Source organism: Myxine glutinosa, chromosome 8, assembly GCF_964187855.1.
Source record: "Myxine glutinosa chromosome 8, kmMyxGlut1.1, whole genome shotgun sequence".
Taxonomy (NCBI): Eukaryota; Metazoa; Chordata; class Myxini; order Myxiniformes; family Myxinidae; genus Myxine; species Myxine glutinosa.
Window position 1 is genome coordinate 111,208,027 of NC_136268.1, and position 16,341 is coordinate 111,224,367.

General features: G+C 46.4%; 1 protein-coding gene across 1 annotated transcript; it reads right to left on the minus strand.

Moving 5' to 3' along the window:
• Nucleotides 1–1,101: 1,101 nt before the first annotated feature.
• Nucleotides 1,102–8,695, minus strand: LOC137432852 (TNFAIP3-interacting protein 3). Its single transcript, XM_078783681.1, has 8 exons — nt 8,561–8,695; nt 8,266–8,388; nt 7,766–7,831; nt 5,239–5,328; nt 4,806–4,934; nt 4,334–4,456; nt 3,237–3,362; nt 1,102–3,100 (listed from the first exon to the last, which is right to left on the minus strand). The coding sequence occupies exons 1-8, from the start codon at nt 8,693–8,695 to the stop codon at nt 2,993–2,995; spliced, it is 900 nt and encodes a 299-aa protein (XP_078639807.1). The 3' UTR covers nt 1,102–2,992.
• Between the last annotated feature and the right edge of the window lie 7,646 nt (nt 8,696–16,341).

Sequence of the window (16,341 nt, forward strand, 5' to 3'; positions counted from 1 at the left end):
TAGTGTGTCCTCTGTTACTTGTTTGTTTTCCAGGTATGGCTTCAGCATGACGGACGCCAGTGAGTGCACGATAGAAGAGAGACTGATTACTTGTGTTTGGGTTCACAACCGCACGCGAGAAGGAGCAAATAAGATTTGAAGACATAAGGACAATATTTTCACAGAGGTTCGAGAAGCCAGCTCCTATGCGCGACACGATGCGGGCATGGGAGAAGAAGGCTTTTTCAACAGGGAGCGTCCTTGATTTGATTTGATTTAGAGAAAGGCTCTTCTGCAGCGATTTCCCACCATTAAATCAAGACGAAGCGTTTTTGTTTTTTCGGATGAGTATGCTATTTACCTCAGCAATCGATTCAGGAATATTTATTTTTGGTGCAAAGAAAATCCTAATTTTTATGAGGAAATTAAACAGCATCCTCCTCATGTCATGATGTGGGCAGCAATTTCAGAAGATCACTTCATAGGGCCATATTTTTTCGATACAAGTGTCAATCACACTGCTTATTTGAACATGCCTCAGACGTGGTTTGTTCCACAACTGCGTGAGAGAGGTCTCGAGGCAACAGCTACCCTGAAACAAGATGGTTCACCAGCACATTATGCTCTCGCAGTTAGAGAATATCTCCATGACAAATTTAATGGATGATGGATTGGACGTGGATCTGAGATAGCATAGCCTCCTCGAAGTCTGGACTTAACAACACGTGACAATTTGTTTTGGGGCATTGTGGAAGAGGAAATTTCTCATCTCCTCCTAACAACAGTTGAAGACCTCAAAACAGCTGTCAGGGGCTGCTTTTATGACCTCCAACCCTCAACATGGAAGATGTCCAGAAGAACATGGAGAAAAATTCAAACTTGTGCAGAGATTGGAGGGGAGCTTTCAGATAAATTCTAACTAAATTCTAAGTGTGTGCATAGGAACTTTGTGGCCACTCTGTACATATTTATCAATACTCTGGATATTTGATTTATTTCCTGATAGTCTGATGTGTTTTTTTAACCTTTTCTCTCTACATCCCATACTACTACAACAGTGTGATGACTTCAGAATGAATGAGAGGGCTACTGGATGGTGAAAAAACAAAAAGGCAACATAAATCTTTCTCATGACGTTGCCGCCAACTTGGTTCATTTGTGCCACAATGTATCGAACACTTGATTTTAGACGTGATGGTTAGATTTTCCAACATGGAACATTTTCAACAACATCATTTCCAACAATTTCCAACACAATTCCCTTCCAACATGGCTTCACGGTGAAATGATAGACAACCAGAGGAAACTAATGTTAACCAAAAGAGCACCGTGTTTTGCATTAAAGCAAACATGACATCAAGCCCTTACACGGTCACAGTGTGGTCACAAGAGGAAACATTTGATCATCGCATTAATCTCTTTATATGGATTAGACAGTCTTTTCTCCCCATTTGATTTCAAATATCCAACCATACACACTGAGTATTTTTGGAAGAATGAAATGAAAGCAAATTTTATTTGGTTAGAAGGATTTTGGGAGGCACTGCCTCTTCCTCAGGAGCATGTATGTGCCACTGCCAAGTTTTCGTCGGTGCATTTAAACGTTATGTTCAAACACAAAGTGTAGACTTGCAGCACGTGTACACCAGATCAGGAAGAAAAAAATTGATCCCTGATGATCGTTAGTGGGACAGCTGGGTTTTTACCATCAATTGGATAAAGACAGAGTGATGCTTCAGCTGGAATGAAATCCCAACCTTTGTGATGTCAGTGTAGTAGTTTTAGCCTCTAGGCTACGATCGTACACGAAGCTTTACTTGAGTTTTACAAAAAGTAACGCACTACAAATAATTAATGATATCCACGAACAAATGACTAATCAGGAAGTTTTTTTGTTCTAACTGAAAATACAAACTGTACTTTGTGACCCAATTTGAAATGAAAATAAAGGCATATTCTTCATTTTCGTTTTAATGCAGTCCTTTACAAACGAATGTTGACTTTGGTTAAAAGGAAAACTCAAGAGCTTATAAATAAAAGCCTGATCTAACTCCCTTTGTTTGTAATAAATATATAAATATAATAATTGTTGTTTAAGCTGTTTCACCAAATATAAAGATGCAGAAACCTGCACACTTTAAAGCATACACTGCAATTAAACTGACATACAAAAATATAAAATGACGTCATTTAGTACATAATTACAAACATACACATTACACAAATGATAGGAAACGTTCGCAAAAATTCAAATACCATGACTCGACTTTGGATTCCAGGAACATCGCAAGATTGCGACGTGTGATAAGTGAATAAAGGATTTCATTGCAGAGCATTTCGCACCAGGTGGCCAAACTTGCTTGTGCGTTGCCATCCACGAATAGACAAAAAACTTGCACATTCAGGATGACACGTGGAGTTGCGATGCAATACTTGCGGTTTAAAGAAGCTTCATGAAGCTTCTCTGTGATGTGCCGAATTGGCCTCATCACAAAAGGAGTGCCACGTTTCACCTGTCTTGGGTCTATCTGCACAAGTTAACGCTATTGCACACTCGGAGCCGTCTCTCCTGGATTGTGATCCCGACCCAGCTATAAACTCTCATCCTGGTGTTTCGTAGGCTGGATGAGGCATCAATGTGTGTGTCATCTATCGGACGGATGTTAAACTGGGTGTTCCATCTGCCAGAATTAGTTGGTGGATGTTAAAGATCCCATGGTGTCCTTTGAAATTAGACGAACTATCGCTGTCACCCTAGCCAAATTCCAAAATTCCTGCTCTACCCCACAGGGAGCTCTGCATCATTGACACAGCTGCACCACCAGAAATTAATGCTACCTGCAGCCATTCGCTGCAAAGAAGAAGAAGGTGAATGCAGGGTGATTTGAAACTTTTCTCAGAATTAGAATCCTTCATGAATGAGTGCAATTAAATAAATAAAAATCATCGCGCGATCCTGGACTTCACGAGGTTATCTTTTCATCTCCGTCAATCATTGTCCCACAAGTGGCCATCATTCTCGTGGAACCAGTTTTACAATAGGTTCCCTCTCGTGTAGTTTCTTCTGCAGACGCTTGCGCTCCGCTCGTTCTTGCTTGAAATCCGATTCATAGAGGGTGAGCTGCGGGCACAGGGCATCGAAAGGCAGATATTTCTTTGGTTTGTTTTTCATTTTAAATTTATCAAATATTTTTCATTTTAGTGAAGTTGTGCCTTATACTGCAAGTGTCTGCTGCTGTCTAAGAGTTTTATCCTACCTGATACCGTGCGCCATCCATTTCTGCCTTCAATTCAGCGAACTCCCTTAGCAGCTTCTCATGTTCATTTAGTGCTTGCTCCGCAGCCGTCCTTTCTTGCTGTTTCTCTTTATTCATCGCCATAACCTGGTAGCAGAAGCATCGCCTGGATTATTATTATTCATGGAATAAACTTTCCATCTCCGGCCATATTTATGACCTTTGTGGATCACCTACATCTAAAACACCTCCTCTTGTTTTCCACGTACAGCAGTCAGTACCCACATAGGCATCAACATTTAAATAATCCACCCTATCTGCGTGTACGAAATAGCATGCTGCCCACATCAGGAAAATACCCACAATGAGAAAGAAGACATAACATTTAACAATGCACAGTCTCACCAGGGTCTATAGATTAGAGTAGATCTAGAACCAGTGCAGACTCACTCGCTCTCTGACTTACTTTGGGAATTGGTGTGATGCAAGGCGAATGGATGGACAAACATTAGGCAACTTTGGCGAACTGTCTAAGGCTTGTTGGGTGTGCTAGTCCACCCTGTAGATCTTGCAGCATACGTCAAACCACGGGCGGTTCAGACAAACACACACTCAGGAACGGGTGTGGAAATCTTTTGACATAATCTACTTAAGGGGACAAAATTAACTTGGGTTTAAATTAGACGTAAAAGTGTTTTGGTTAAATTATACAACTAACTGAACTAGCCTGGTGTTGGCTTAGCGGTTAGGGTGCCGGCTTGGGATCCTAGGATCCTGGGTTCGAATCCCGGTCGATCGCTGAATTAACACCAGGGGGGTTGACTCAGCCTGTTATCCTTCCGAGGTCGGCAAATTGAGTACCAGTTCACTGGTAATTCCTTGTGTGTGGCAAGAGGCGACGAACAGGGTTGGCGGCAGGAAAGGCATCCGGCCATAAAACATTGCTTCAAAAAGGGGACCACGGTGCCTGAAAAAGGCCCCTGCTCTGCAGGGAAAATGGCCTCTAAAGGTGGTTCATAGAACTAATTGAACTGTGCTCAAAGCTGCAATATTAAAGTAGGCCGTCTGGGGGCAATATATTCAAGTTGGTCTGCATGCGACAAACAACACATACTGACCTGTTCCTTTAACTGCTTGTTTTGTGCCGTGATGCAGTCAAATCGAGTCAGCGCGTTTGGATCCAATAACACTTGGTCATGCTCCGAACTTGGTGCGGGCACCCTCAGGATCTCAGCAACAACCTGCTGGTGCAGCAACAGACGATAATCCCGAGGTTATACATCAATTACACATTACGATGCTTCATTATGTAAGGAAAACAAATTTTAAAAAACGAGCTCCACTAGCAGTCAGTCCTCATTGCAATTAATTCAGTTAATGGCTGGGACAAGTTTAATTTGGAGTCAATACATAACATGATGGTAAATTAATTATTTCACTCCACAATTCCGTTGCTGGCTCGCCAGAGATACAACACCTGCCTGCCCTCTCCATGTCTCCACACCTTTCACCATAAAGCATGCCTTTTAAATAAAGATGGTCCGTTGTGGTATTAATCAAATCAGTTGTAATGTGCAGTGGTTGCGTTACCTTGTTTAGACGAGCAATTTCGGAGTGAAGGTGTGCTCGCATCTTGTTGGCCTGGCACAAGCCCTCCTGCAACTTGCCATTCTGTTTCAAAGCTTCAGAAAGGTCTTCCTGTTGCAAAGCTTTCTGGGCCTGGAGATAAGCAAAACGATCCAAATTTATAAAAAAATTATCTGCATAATTTTTGAGGCTCAACATTGAGCTATTATAAAAATAACTTCGTCATCCAGCCCCAAGCTTCCAATACGAGGCCAATATGGTATAATTTGGTATAAACTTGGTACATCCACGACATGAGAAAAATCAAAATGCAAGTGTAAAAATAAAAAGGAAACTGACTCAGAGCTCACGTTTGTAAATGGAAATTGGTGGAAAACCCTGTTTGTTTATGCAAATAAAAAGGTGAATTAGGTTTTTTTAGAAAATTCCATCATACCTCAACAAGGTGGACGAGTGAAGCGAGACGAGCAATTTCCTCTGCTTGATTATTTTCATGCTCAATCGTTTTCTTCCGCATTTCCTGTAACTGCCGAAGTCATGAGAAAAACGGGGGAGGAAGGTAGGCATCATGACATTTGTAAAGAGCCAAAGGCAAGTATTCCTACTCGCAGACAGAGATAACAGTGGAGATAAACGATAAACAAGGAGGTGTAGTTAGGAAGAACCATATTCAAAATTCAAGGATCTTCATGTTTTGAAGGAAGGACCTCACAAAAGCATGCAAGTTTCAAAAGCTGTGCTGACTAATAATAATCTTGTTCTTTTTCTAACAGCCACAATTATTCCCACGCTCTTGTGTGGTTTGCTGGGGAAAGTTTTTACCCCAAATCTTTCATGAACGGGCTAGCCAGGCCTGAAATTCGACTAAGTTAGGGCAGGAATTTGGAATTTGTTCAGGGTGCTGGCGATAGCTCACCTACTCCTTGTGAAGGACAACGTGGGATCTTTTAAAGTCCACCAGCTTAATGCCGGCAGACAAGACTCCCAGTTTAACATCCATCTGAGGGACATTAAACTGGGAGCCACACATTGATGAATCACCCTGTCTGTGAAACACCAGGATGACAGTTTATAGCTTGGTCGGGATTCGAGCCCAGGCTCAAAAGCTCAGAGCTGAGTGTGCGTACCTTGAGGCCAACCCATCAGCCCAGTAACTAATAATAATAATAATTGTATTTATACAGCACTTTTGCCGATGGATACAAGGTGCTGAAAGAAAGAGAAAGCAAGATAAGGAGCTAAAGAAGCGGATGGGTGAATGAGCAAATGGAGGTTCGAGTAATACAAGTAGGTTATACTTATAGCAGTAGAATTCAGTGATCAGAAGGACATGTACACACAATAATATATAAAATACATCTCAGTCTGGTATGGCTATTCCACCGTGCACCACAAGGCCATACAAAAGATTGTTAGGACTGCACAAAAGATTATAGGCACATATCTTCCATCCAGAGGACATCTACACCAATGAATGTCATAGAAAGGCCTTTAGTATCGTAAAAGACTCAACCAACCCTAAACATGGTCTGATCTCACCCCTGTCATCAGGCCGACAGTACTGTAGTTTTCAAACTCAAACCACCAGGTTCAACAACAGTTTTTTTCCCCCCCAAGGCTGTCCACATTTTAAACAGTCACTGAATTGGACTATGCTGTTGTTGCTGTTGTTTTGCGTAACATGTATTTGTATTATATGTAAACTAGTAAAGAGACTGTCAAATATGACAGGTTGGAACAGTTTATTTGGCGATGCAGCCTCGTGAGCGTGCCAAAGTCTGTAGCTTGGGCCTAGTGTCAAGTGTGCTTCTATCTTCTTTATTTATTAGACAACATTCAGATGTAAATGAACACTCGGTTTACTCTGCGCACGTTGCACATCACGTGCAGCGAATTTCACCTCCCTGCGCCTTGTATGTGTTGTTATTTAAAAACACTTCTGTATACCGCCCTCGAGGCCCGGTTTGCAAGCCACCGTCAAAATTCCAATAGAAAAGACATAATTACTCTTATGGAAAATGTTTTTCGAATATGTTTTATCCTCAAAAATAGACCATAGTGAACACACATTCATGTAAAAATATTGGCCTTTAAAACCTACCATTATGAAGGGGAACAGACATATGTACAAATCACTTTTTGACAATTTCTGACAAACTGACATTGTGGTTTATATGGTACATTGTAAAATTGTAAAAAAAATTAGGTAAATTTGTCAATATTGTCATCTGCTGTAAATATTGTTGTATAGATGGACTTATAGAGCGAAATCGTTGTTTGTGCACAAGAATTTCATTGTTTCTTAACTCTGGTTTTCAAACACATGACAACAAAATGACTTGAACGTGAACGGTGCTTTCTTTTTGTTGAATCGACCCAATAGGTGGATTGAACCAAGGTGACAGCTCAATTACCCTTATTTGCTAGTGGTAGTAGTTATACTAGACTTTATGATGCCGTGTTGTTCTGCATCTGCAAATAATTAAATAATTCAAACTAGGGATTTTATCAACCGGAGATTGACAAAGGTATGTTGAACATTCTGGGCATGAGCCTTTCATCGAAGCAAGAGAGGAATACACACATTTTGCATTTTTCCTTTGGCGGAAAGGCCGTTCATATCACGAGAGATAAATCTCCGCAATTAAAGCTGGAAGACTTGTGAAAACGTCTGTACGAATTTGGTTCCAAAGCTTTGACTTTTTGAAATGTAAAAAATGATTCGCAAAACATCTTGCGTGCACCAAGCTTTAAAACTTCTCCACGAACGTGGAATAGAAGAAGCAAAACAGGAAACATTTAGAATGAAACACAATTCTCGTGGAGCATTTTGGAGCATTTGCAGTGCCACGCCATTGCCACATAAGCAAACATGTAAGGCCACACAGGAGGCAACGACCTTGATTAGTCAGAAAAACTTCCAACGTGGGGTAATGTGCTGGATGAGCTGGAGAACAACGTACCTTGTGGTGCAGAGAGTCTTTCATTGCATGGTACTGATCGTCCCATTCCTTGTTCACCTGCAGAAGCTGTTTGAGCCAAAGGAAAACAAAGACCGTCAACACCAAGTCATTCGGTTCAGCCTCCATTTGCTCAAACTTTTAGATCGTTCAAAACTTTGCTCACTAAACATTTCACAATCGACCGTGCAGAAACAATCCCATCTCTCCCTTTCCTGCATTTGCTGTACGACAGCAGGCGTCTCTTGCACACGTGGCACAAAGTTCTAGTAAACAATCTCTAAAGCAAATGGGTGTAACTAGAATAGCTCGAGGGGAGTCACCAACAGGCACAACGCCGACCTCAGTTGTACGAGACAAGTACAAACGCAAGCACAAGTTTACAAAAACAGACATCAAATTTTGTTGAAAGAACAATGGCCCAAATAAGATCGTATTCGGGCTGAAGCACAGAGTTTTGTACAACCTTTGATAGTACAGACAAGTTGGGTATTGTCCCTCACCTCCTTCCTTTGCTTCTGCAGTGTTTGTAGATTTTTCTGCAACATGGTACTCTCAAAACCTTTGGTCGTTTTTCCCATGGGGTCGACGTCTACGCTGCACCCACGATTCTCATCCATCTGCCACTGGACAAGTCAAGAGAGAAAAGGTGAGGTACAGGTAGAGTGAAAATGTTGAGCAAGTGTGCTCGGTTGCTCTGTCAGCCAAGTGAGACTCCAACTTAAGTAGGAGGTTTTAAAGGACGTGATGACGTCACATTGACGCATATGGAGATGCCCCAGTAAAACTGGGCTTTACCATGACGACCAAATAAACAGTGAGCAGGAAACGCAAGCAGCTTCTCCCTGCACGTGTCGATGCAGGAACATTAATGGGTGTGAGATTGTCGAGCATATGGGACAAAGGCTCAAATTCCATGTGACACATATACATTCCAGAAACCACCCAATCATGTTTATGAAACGTAGTTGGCACCCAAGAAAAAAAAAAAAAAAAAAGGAACCTAGTACGAGTACGAACTCATTTGCTTATGCATGCCTCCACCCAGCCTGCACTGTATTTTCCTTTTAGCCGGAGGGCACAAGGTAGGAAACCTGTATGGGTAGAGTTTGGTTTTGACTGGATTCAAGGCCTAACAATGGATTTTTTTTTTTCGTATACAGAATCGAGGCTCGTGTAAGAGCTAACAAATTACACATAAAACATGCACACTGTGACAGACACATATTGCACAGACACATAAAACATATAATTAAAGGAGCGGGAGACAAGATGGGGAGAGAGGGGGAAGCACACATGCACAACAACAGAAGAGAACAGGGATGTCGGGAGATCTGTGGGAGGGAGAGGGCTTGGGAGGGAAGGGACAAGGGAAGGGGGGGGGGGGGGGAGGGTGGGAGAGGTATAAAACACATGAACACTCAGGAAAGAAGTTGGTATTTCAAAAAAGTGTATCTGGGGTGAATTAGCAGGGGTAGAAAAGATCAAGGTTTTGGATGGGGGAAGATAAGAGATGGTGGTGAACAGCTGTTGTAAAGACCTGGAGGGAGGAGTGGGATTGAAGGGAGTGAGGGAGTTTGTTCCAGAGGTGCGAGAAAAGAGGAATGAAAGAGTGAAGGTGAGCAGAGAGTCTTGATTTTGGCAGTTTTCAACAAAAGGATAAAGCATCTTCACGGATAATCTAGAACTTTGAGGAAACTACGCAAAACTTCAAATGCTGCATTACACTGGGCACAAACCTTTTCCAAAATAGCGGGAGAGGAATAGAAACTAACGACTGCATACAAAAACATCCATTGCACAAATCTGGCCAGATTGCTAAAAACGAAACCTAAACAAAACTTTCTGTTGTTCCTTTTAATTGTTCAAGTGTCCTCACTCTCGTTGTAAGCAAAGGATGAAAGCCTTAAGGGCCAAGTCATCGGAGCAGAACAGCCACAGTGACAACCGGTAGTCATCGTTTAACAGTCATCTTTGATTAAGTTAAAAATAAAAAAAACACAAAAGGCAAACCCAAAATGCAATAAGCTGTCAAAATGACGTCATTTATCAACATGGCAGAATGCCCCTGTAAATAATGATGGGGGTCTCCCAGAGGTAATATGATGACGGCCAAACAAAAGGAACCTCTCTAATGACGTCACAGTCTTTAAAAAGATAGATATTCGAAAGAAAATCCTGAGTAATGACTACTGGGTGGGGCAAGTGTGCCCCGAGCAGCAAATTCTCATAGTGGGGCATCCCTGACAACAAAACAACAACAACATGCATTTTAAGGCCATTTTCCCTGCAAGAGCCGGGGTTCGCCTTGCGGTCCCCATGACAATCTTCTCCATTTTCGTCTATTTTCTGCATCTCCCCTTGTTAACCCCCTTGCCCGCATTTCTTCTTCGACCATCTTTAGCCAAGTCTTTCTCGGTCTTCCCCGTCCTCTACTTCCTTCTACATTCATTTCCATCACTCTTCTCAACCAGTCACTTTCATCCTTCCTCAACACATGACCAAACCATCTCAACCTGTTCTTCTTCACAGCATCCATCACAGGCTCTATTCCCATCATCTTTCGCAATTCATCATTTGGCTTCCTCTCTCTCAACGATACTCCGCACATCCACCGAACCATTCGCATTTCCACCCTTTCCAGCCTTCATTGCTGCTCTACGTTCATGACCCATGTCTCGCTCCCATAAATCATAACACTTCTCACACATGCAGCATACACCTTTCCCTTCAGCTTCAACGACACGCCCCTCCTCGTCAGCACGCCACTCAGTTCCCGAAACGTCTTCCTTGCACATACCATGCAGACCGAAAAGTCTCCGAAGACCACAAAATACCACAAAGACCGAAAAGACGCAGAAGACCCAGAAGAACTATGTAATCATGTTTCAATAGCATGTAATTAATAGACTTGCAGAACTCATATTCCAATAATATGTATTTAATAGATGTACTCAGTCAGGTTTCAACTGTATGTAATTAATAGATGTACTCATGTTTCAATAGCATGTAATTAATAGACGTACTCTGGTATTAATTGGACATAATTAATCAACATAGTCAGGTTTAAATAGTATGTAATTAATAGATTTATTCAAGTTTCAACGATATCTTTTTTGTTATAATGGATCAAACGTTTGTGGTTATGTATGTATATTTGTGACCAAAACGTCTTCTTCTTCTTCATCAAAGTTTCTTGAACAATTCCATCATGTTGTTTATAAATTTAAAGCTAACCTAAGAAACACATTCGTGACTTATCCCCGTATTCATCAGCGCGACATTGTTGTTACTTTGACTTAATTAATCGAGATCTTAATATGGGCAAAATAAAATAAACAACGTAAATACTCTAAGGCAAGCTGTGTATTGAGGGCTCGTCTGCTCTGTGAGGCTGGAAGTTCAACTTTCCCATCCAGTTTTTGATAAATTTGTATTAACCTTCCCTTCCACCTCTAACTGATAATTCAAAATACATATAAATTTGTGCTCAGTTCCTTTTTATTTATACGTGTTGGGTTCTGATTTCTGATTTACAGTATATATTCAATCAGAGCACAAAATATATTTGGCCCACTTCCCCCACCATCCCCCGATGACCATCCAACCGATCCCCCCTCCACCATTCTCCGCCTCCCTCGCCCACCCCCCACAACATCCAATTCACCATCACCACCACCACCACTAACCCCACCCACCATTCCCGCCATCCTTCACTCCCTGAGAAAGTAGGCATGGTTAAAGATGCCCATCCCTCTGAAGCGACGTGTGGTGAGGCACGGAGCATGCCGAGCCACGCTAGTAATAATCATAGTAATCTTTATTGTCCTGTATCCTGGGAAATTTATCTTTGGTGACACCGTTGTTGGTTGACACCTTGTTTTGTTGTCATATCCTTCCTCCCATCCATGGTACATGGAATCTTGTGGTGAGGCAGTTGCCCTGAAAAACTTGCCTTCACCTCCTGGAAGGCAAATCCAACGGAAGGCAATCTCATTTCCTTTCACAAAGCCCGAAACAAGTGTGTGTCCACGCTCAGGAGAGCCAGGACACCCTATCTCTCTACTCTCAAGACTGAACTCTCAAATCTGTCTCCCTCTTCCACATCCTGGTGCTGTCTGGTCATATCTGTTTCTGGTGTATGTTCCCCCTCCATCCCCTCCCTTACCTCAAACGGTTAAACAGCTGACTCCGCACGTGAAAAAGCTGAATGCCTCAACTCTATATTTGCCTCAAAATATTTTGTCCCAAACCGTCTCTCTCTGTACCCAACTTACCCAGTCATACCCAGCTGTCCCTGGACTCTGTGTCCTTCTCTCCTCACAAGGTGGAGAAGTTTCTGTCAAACCTCGACTCTGATTCTGCAACTGGACCAGACGGCATCAGCCCACGGGTCCTAAAATCCTGCTCTGCCGCTCTTTCACACCCTCTCTCTGTTCTCTTCACCCTCTCTTTTGCTCAAGGTCATCTGCCATAAGCTTGGAAATCAGCCAACATTACCGCTTTACACAAAAAGGTGCAAAAACAGATCCTTGCAACTGCAGACCAATCAGACTGCTCCCAATTATCAGCAAAGTCATGGAATCCATCATTGCTTCGGAAATCAAATCCTTCTTCTTCTTCAATGGCTTGATCTCTGATCATCAATTTGGATTCAGACCAGGTCACTCTACTCTGGACGTGCTGCTTCTGCTGTCGCAACAATGGATGGAGGTCCTCAATGCCAAACAGCAAATCAGAGCTGTCTCCCTTGACATATCATGTGCCTTCGATATGGTCTGGCACCCCACTATGCTCACCAAACTCTCCTCCTAGGGTATCCATGGAAATCTCCACGCACGGCTTGCGGACTTCCTCTCTGGTCGTAGTCAACGTGTGGCCCTGAATGGAATTCTCTCATCTCCCCTTCCTGTTCAGGCTGGAGTTCCCCAAGGCAGTGTGCTGGACCCTGTGCTTTTTCTGGTATTCATCAATGATCTCTCCGACTCTCTGAAAAATCCTCTCTATCTCTTTGCTGATGACTGCACTCTCTGCCGCTCCATACCTCATCCCTCAGATCGGCAGTCTGCAGCCTCCTCACGCTCTGCAGACCTGGACAAAATCACAGACTGGTCAAACAAGTGGAACATGTCTTTCAATCCTGACAAATCTCACACTCTTACCATGTCTCTCCGAAAAGACCGACTCCCATCTACTTTCTCAACAATCCTCTCCAAGAAGTTCTGTCACTCAAGCTTTTGGGTCTCACTATCTGCCATGATCTTTCCTGAGAAAACCACATTCCCAAGCTGGCCTCCAAAGCCAGTCGCCGACTGGGCATCCTCCGTCATGCAAAGTCCTTCCTTGGCACACCTGAGCTCCTCACCACATACAAGGCTTTCATCCACAGCTCAATGGAATACTGTTCTACCCTCTGGGATGGTGCTCCTGCCTCACACCTAGCTTGGCTTCACGTTGTTGAAACCAAAGCTTTCAGAATCATTGGAATCTCCCGTGATGAAGCTAACTCTGAGGGCCTTTCACTCCCTCACCGCAGGCAGGTAGGTGGTCTTTCTGTCTTCTACTGACTCCTCTCCGGCCTAGTTCCCCCAACTCTGTCTGTGCTCTGTCCACCAAATATTCCTACAGGTCACACAAGATCTGCCAGCAACCCTCTTCTGGTAAAATTGTGAAAATCAAGACTCTCTGCTCACCTTCACTCTTTCATTCCTCTTTACTCCCGCCTCTGGAACAAACTCCCTCACTCTGTTTAATCCCACTCCTCCCTCCAGGTCTTTAAAACAGCTGTTCACCACCATCTCTTATCTTCCCCCATCCAAAACCTTGATCTTTTCTACCACCGTTAATTCACGCCAGTTCCAGATTTTTGAAATATCAACTTCTTTCCTGGAAGTCCTAGCAGTGTCCATGTGTTTTCTACCTCTCCAACTCCCCCCCCCTTCCCTTGCCTCCTCCCCCCAAGCCCTCTCCCTCCCAAAGATCTCCCGATGTCCCTGTTCTCTACTGTTGTACTTGTGCGCTTCCTCTCTATCCCCATCTTGTCTCCCGCTCCCTTTATAATGTTTTATGCGTCCATTTTTTTTTGTGATTAATGTTAGGTCTTACACGAGCCTCGATCTTGTATACAAAAAAAAATAAGCAATACAAAAAGCAATAAAGGGCCTATCAACTCGGCTTTTGTGAAAGATCTGCCAGTGCTGAGTGCACGTTATCATCTAGACACTGCCTCAATGGAAGAAGGTCAAAATTCATTCGAGTCAACACCTAATTCGGCCGTGACTCCCATCTCTGGAATATTGGCATGCAAAGATATCATAACAAATGATTTTATTGTGGCGGACACGAAAGCTCACTGGCGTGATGGCATCATTCCGCGCACCAAGTGAGCGCCGGCCACGCCCGAGGGGTAGGCGTGGCCTCGGGATATACACGGGGCTCGCAGCCCCGAGCTCCTCAGTGCTACAGTAGGGCTCTTTCAATAAAGACTTTTAATTTACCGCGTTGTCCGCTTCCTCCTTGGTAAGCAAGTAGCGCGCGTAGCACCGCGCTTCATTTGGTGACCACGACGTTGGATCAGCCATCGCTGACCATTCGAACACGCTATAGCAATGGCAATCAACGCGGTCAAGCTCCCTGAGTTCTGGGAGGCCCAAGCCGAGCTCTGGTTCGTGCAGGCCGAAGCCCAGTTTCAGCTTCGGCACATCACGGGCGACGCGACGCGATACTACCACGTCGTCGCCGCCCTCGGGCCCGGCACAGCCGCCCGGGTCGTGTCTGTCCTGAGGAACCCGCCGGACGACCACAGGTACGAGGCGATCAAGCGTCTCCTCCTCGCCACATTCGGCCTCACGGCGGACGCACGGGCCGACCGCCTCCTGGACCTCCCCGAGCTCGGCGACACGTGACCGTCGGTCCGAATGGACCATATGCTGTCACTGCTGGGTGACGAAACCCCGGATTTTCTATTCCGAGCGCTATTTCGACGCCAGGGCAAGGTCACCGAGCCGTGGTCGGCCCGGCAGCAGCGTCACCTCTCGGCCGTGTCCGAATATACGACGGACATCCGGCACGTCGTGGGGAAGGACAACCCGGTGGCGGATTGCCTTTCCCGGTCCGTCGCCCACGCAGTCCACCTCGGCATCAACTATGCCCGGATGGCGGTGGACCAGGCCGCCGACCCTGGCGTCCAGGCCTTGCGGACCGCCGTCACGGGCCTCCGCGTCACCGAGGTGCCGTTCGACGGTGCGGGCACGGCCCTCTTGTGCGACGTCTCCCTCGGGCGGCCTCGCCCCATCGTGCCCGCGGGCTGGCAGCGCCAGGTTTTTGACGCCATCCACGGCCTGTCCCACCCGGGCACGAAGGCCTCCCAGAGGTTGGTCGCCGACAAGTTTGTCTGGCATGGCCTCCGGAAGGCCGTCCGCGGCTGGACCAGGACGTGCCTCGCGTGCCAGCGCGCGAAGGTGCACCGACACACCCAGGCCCCATTAGCCCCGTTTACGGTGCCGGAACGTAGGTTCGACCACGTTCACGTGGACCTGGTGGGACCTTTGTCCCCCTCGCGGGGTTTCACCCATGTCCTCACAATGGTGGACCGCACCACCCGGTGGCCGGAGGCCGTGCCTTTGGCGGCGACGACGGCGGCGGACGTCGCGCAGGCGATCATCGCCACCTGGGTCGCCCGGTTCAGTGCCCCCTCGGACATCTCGTCCGACCGCGGCCCCCAGTTCACCTTGGAGCTCTGGGGGGCGGTCGCGCGGGGGCTCGGGGTCCAGCTGCACCGAACCACGGCCTACCACCCCCAGGCCAGCGGCCTGTGCGAGCGGTTCTACCGCTCGTTGAAGGCCGCGCTCCGGGCCACCCTCCGCGATGGCGGCTGGGTCGACAGGCTCCCCTGGGTCCTGCTGGGCCTCCGGACGGCGCCCAAGGACGACCTGCGTGCATCCGCGGCAGAGTTGGTCTTCGGACAACCGCTGCGGGTGCCGGGCGAGTTCCTCCCCGACCCCACGGCACCATGGTCCGCGGCGCAGGAGCGCTCCGCGCTGCAGGAGACCGCCCGGAGGTTCGCCCCGGTGCCGACGGCGCACCACGGGCACCCACCTACGCACGTCGCCCCGGAGCTTCGCACCGCGGAGTACGTCTTCGTCCGGCATGACGCCCTCCGGACACCACTGCGGCCCCCGTATGACGGGCCTTTCCGCGTGCTGGAGACCGGGGTGAAACATTTCACCTTGGACATCGGCGGTACTCCCGACCGCGTCTCAGTGGATCGCCTCAAGCCGGCCCACCTCGACGTGGACCACCCACCGCCGGTGGCTTGGCCCCCGCATCGGGGCCGCCCCCCTCCGGGCGGACCCCCGGCACCGCCCAGCCCCGCCGGCACGCCGCCCCCCGTTACTGCACCCATCCCGGGTGCAGCCGGAGGCATCCCAGCTGGCATCCCTGCACCCCCGGACGCCGCCAGTCGCCAGAGGGTGCTTCGGCCGGGTCATCCGTTTGCCCCGCAAACTGGCCCTCCAGGTGCGCGGGAATTCTGGGGGGGCGCGTGTGGCAGACACGAAAGCTCACTGGCGTGATGGCAT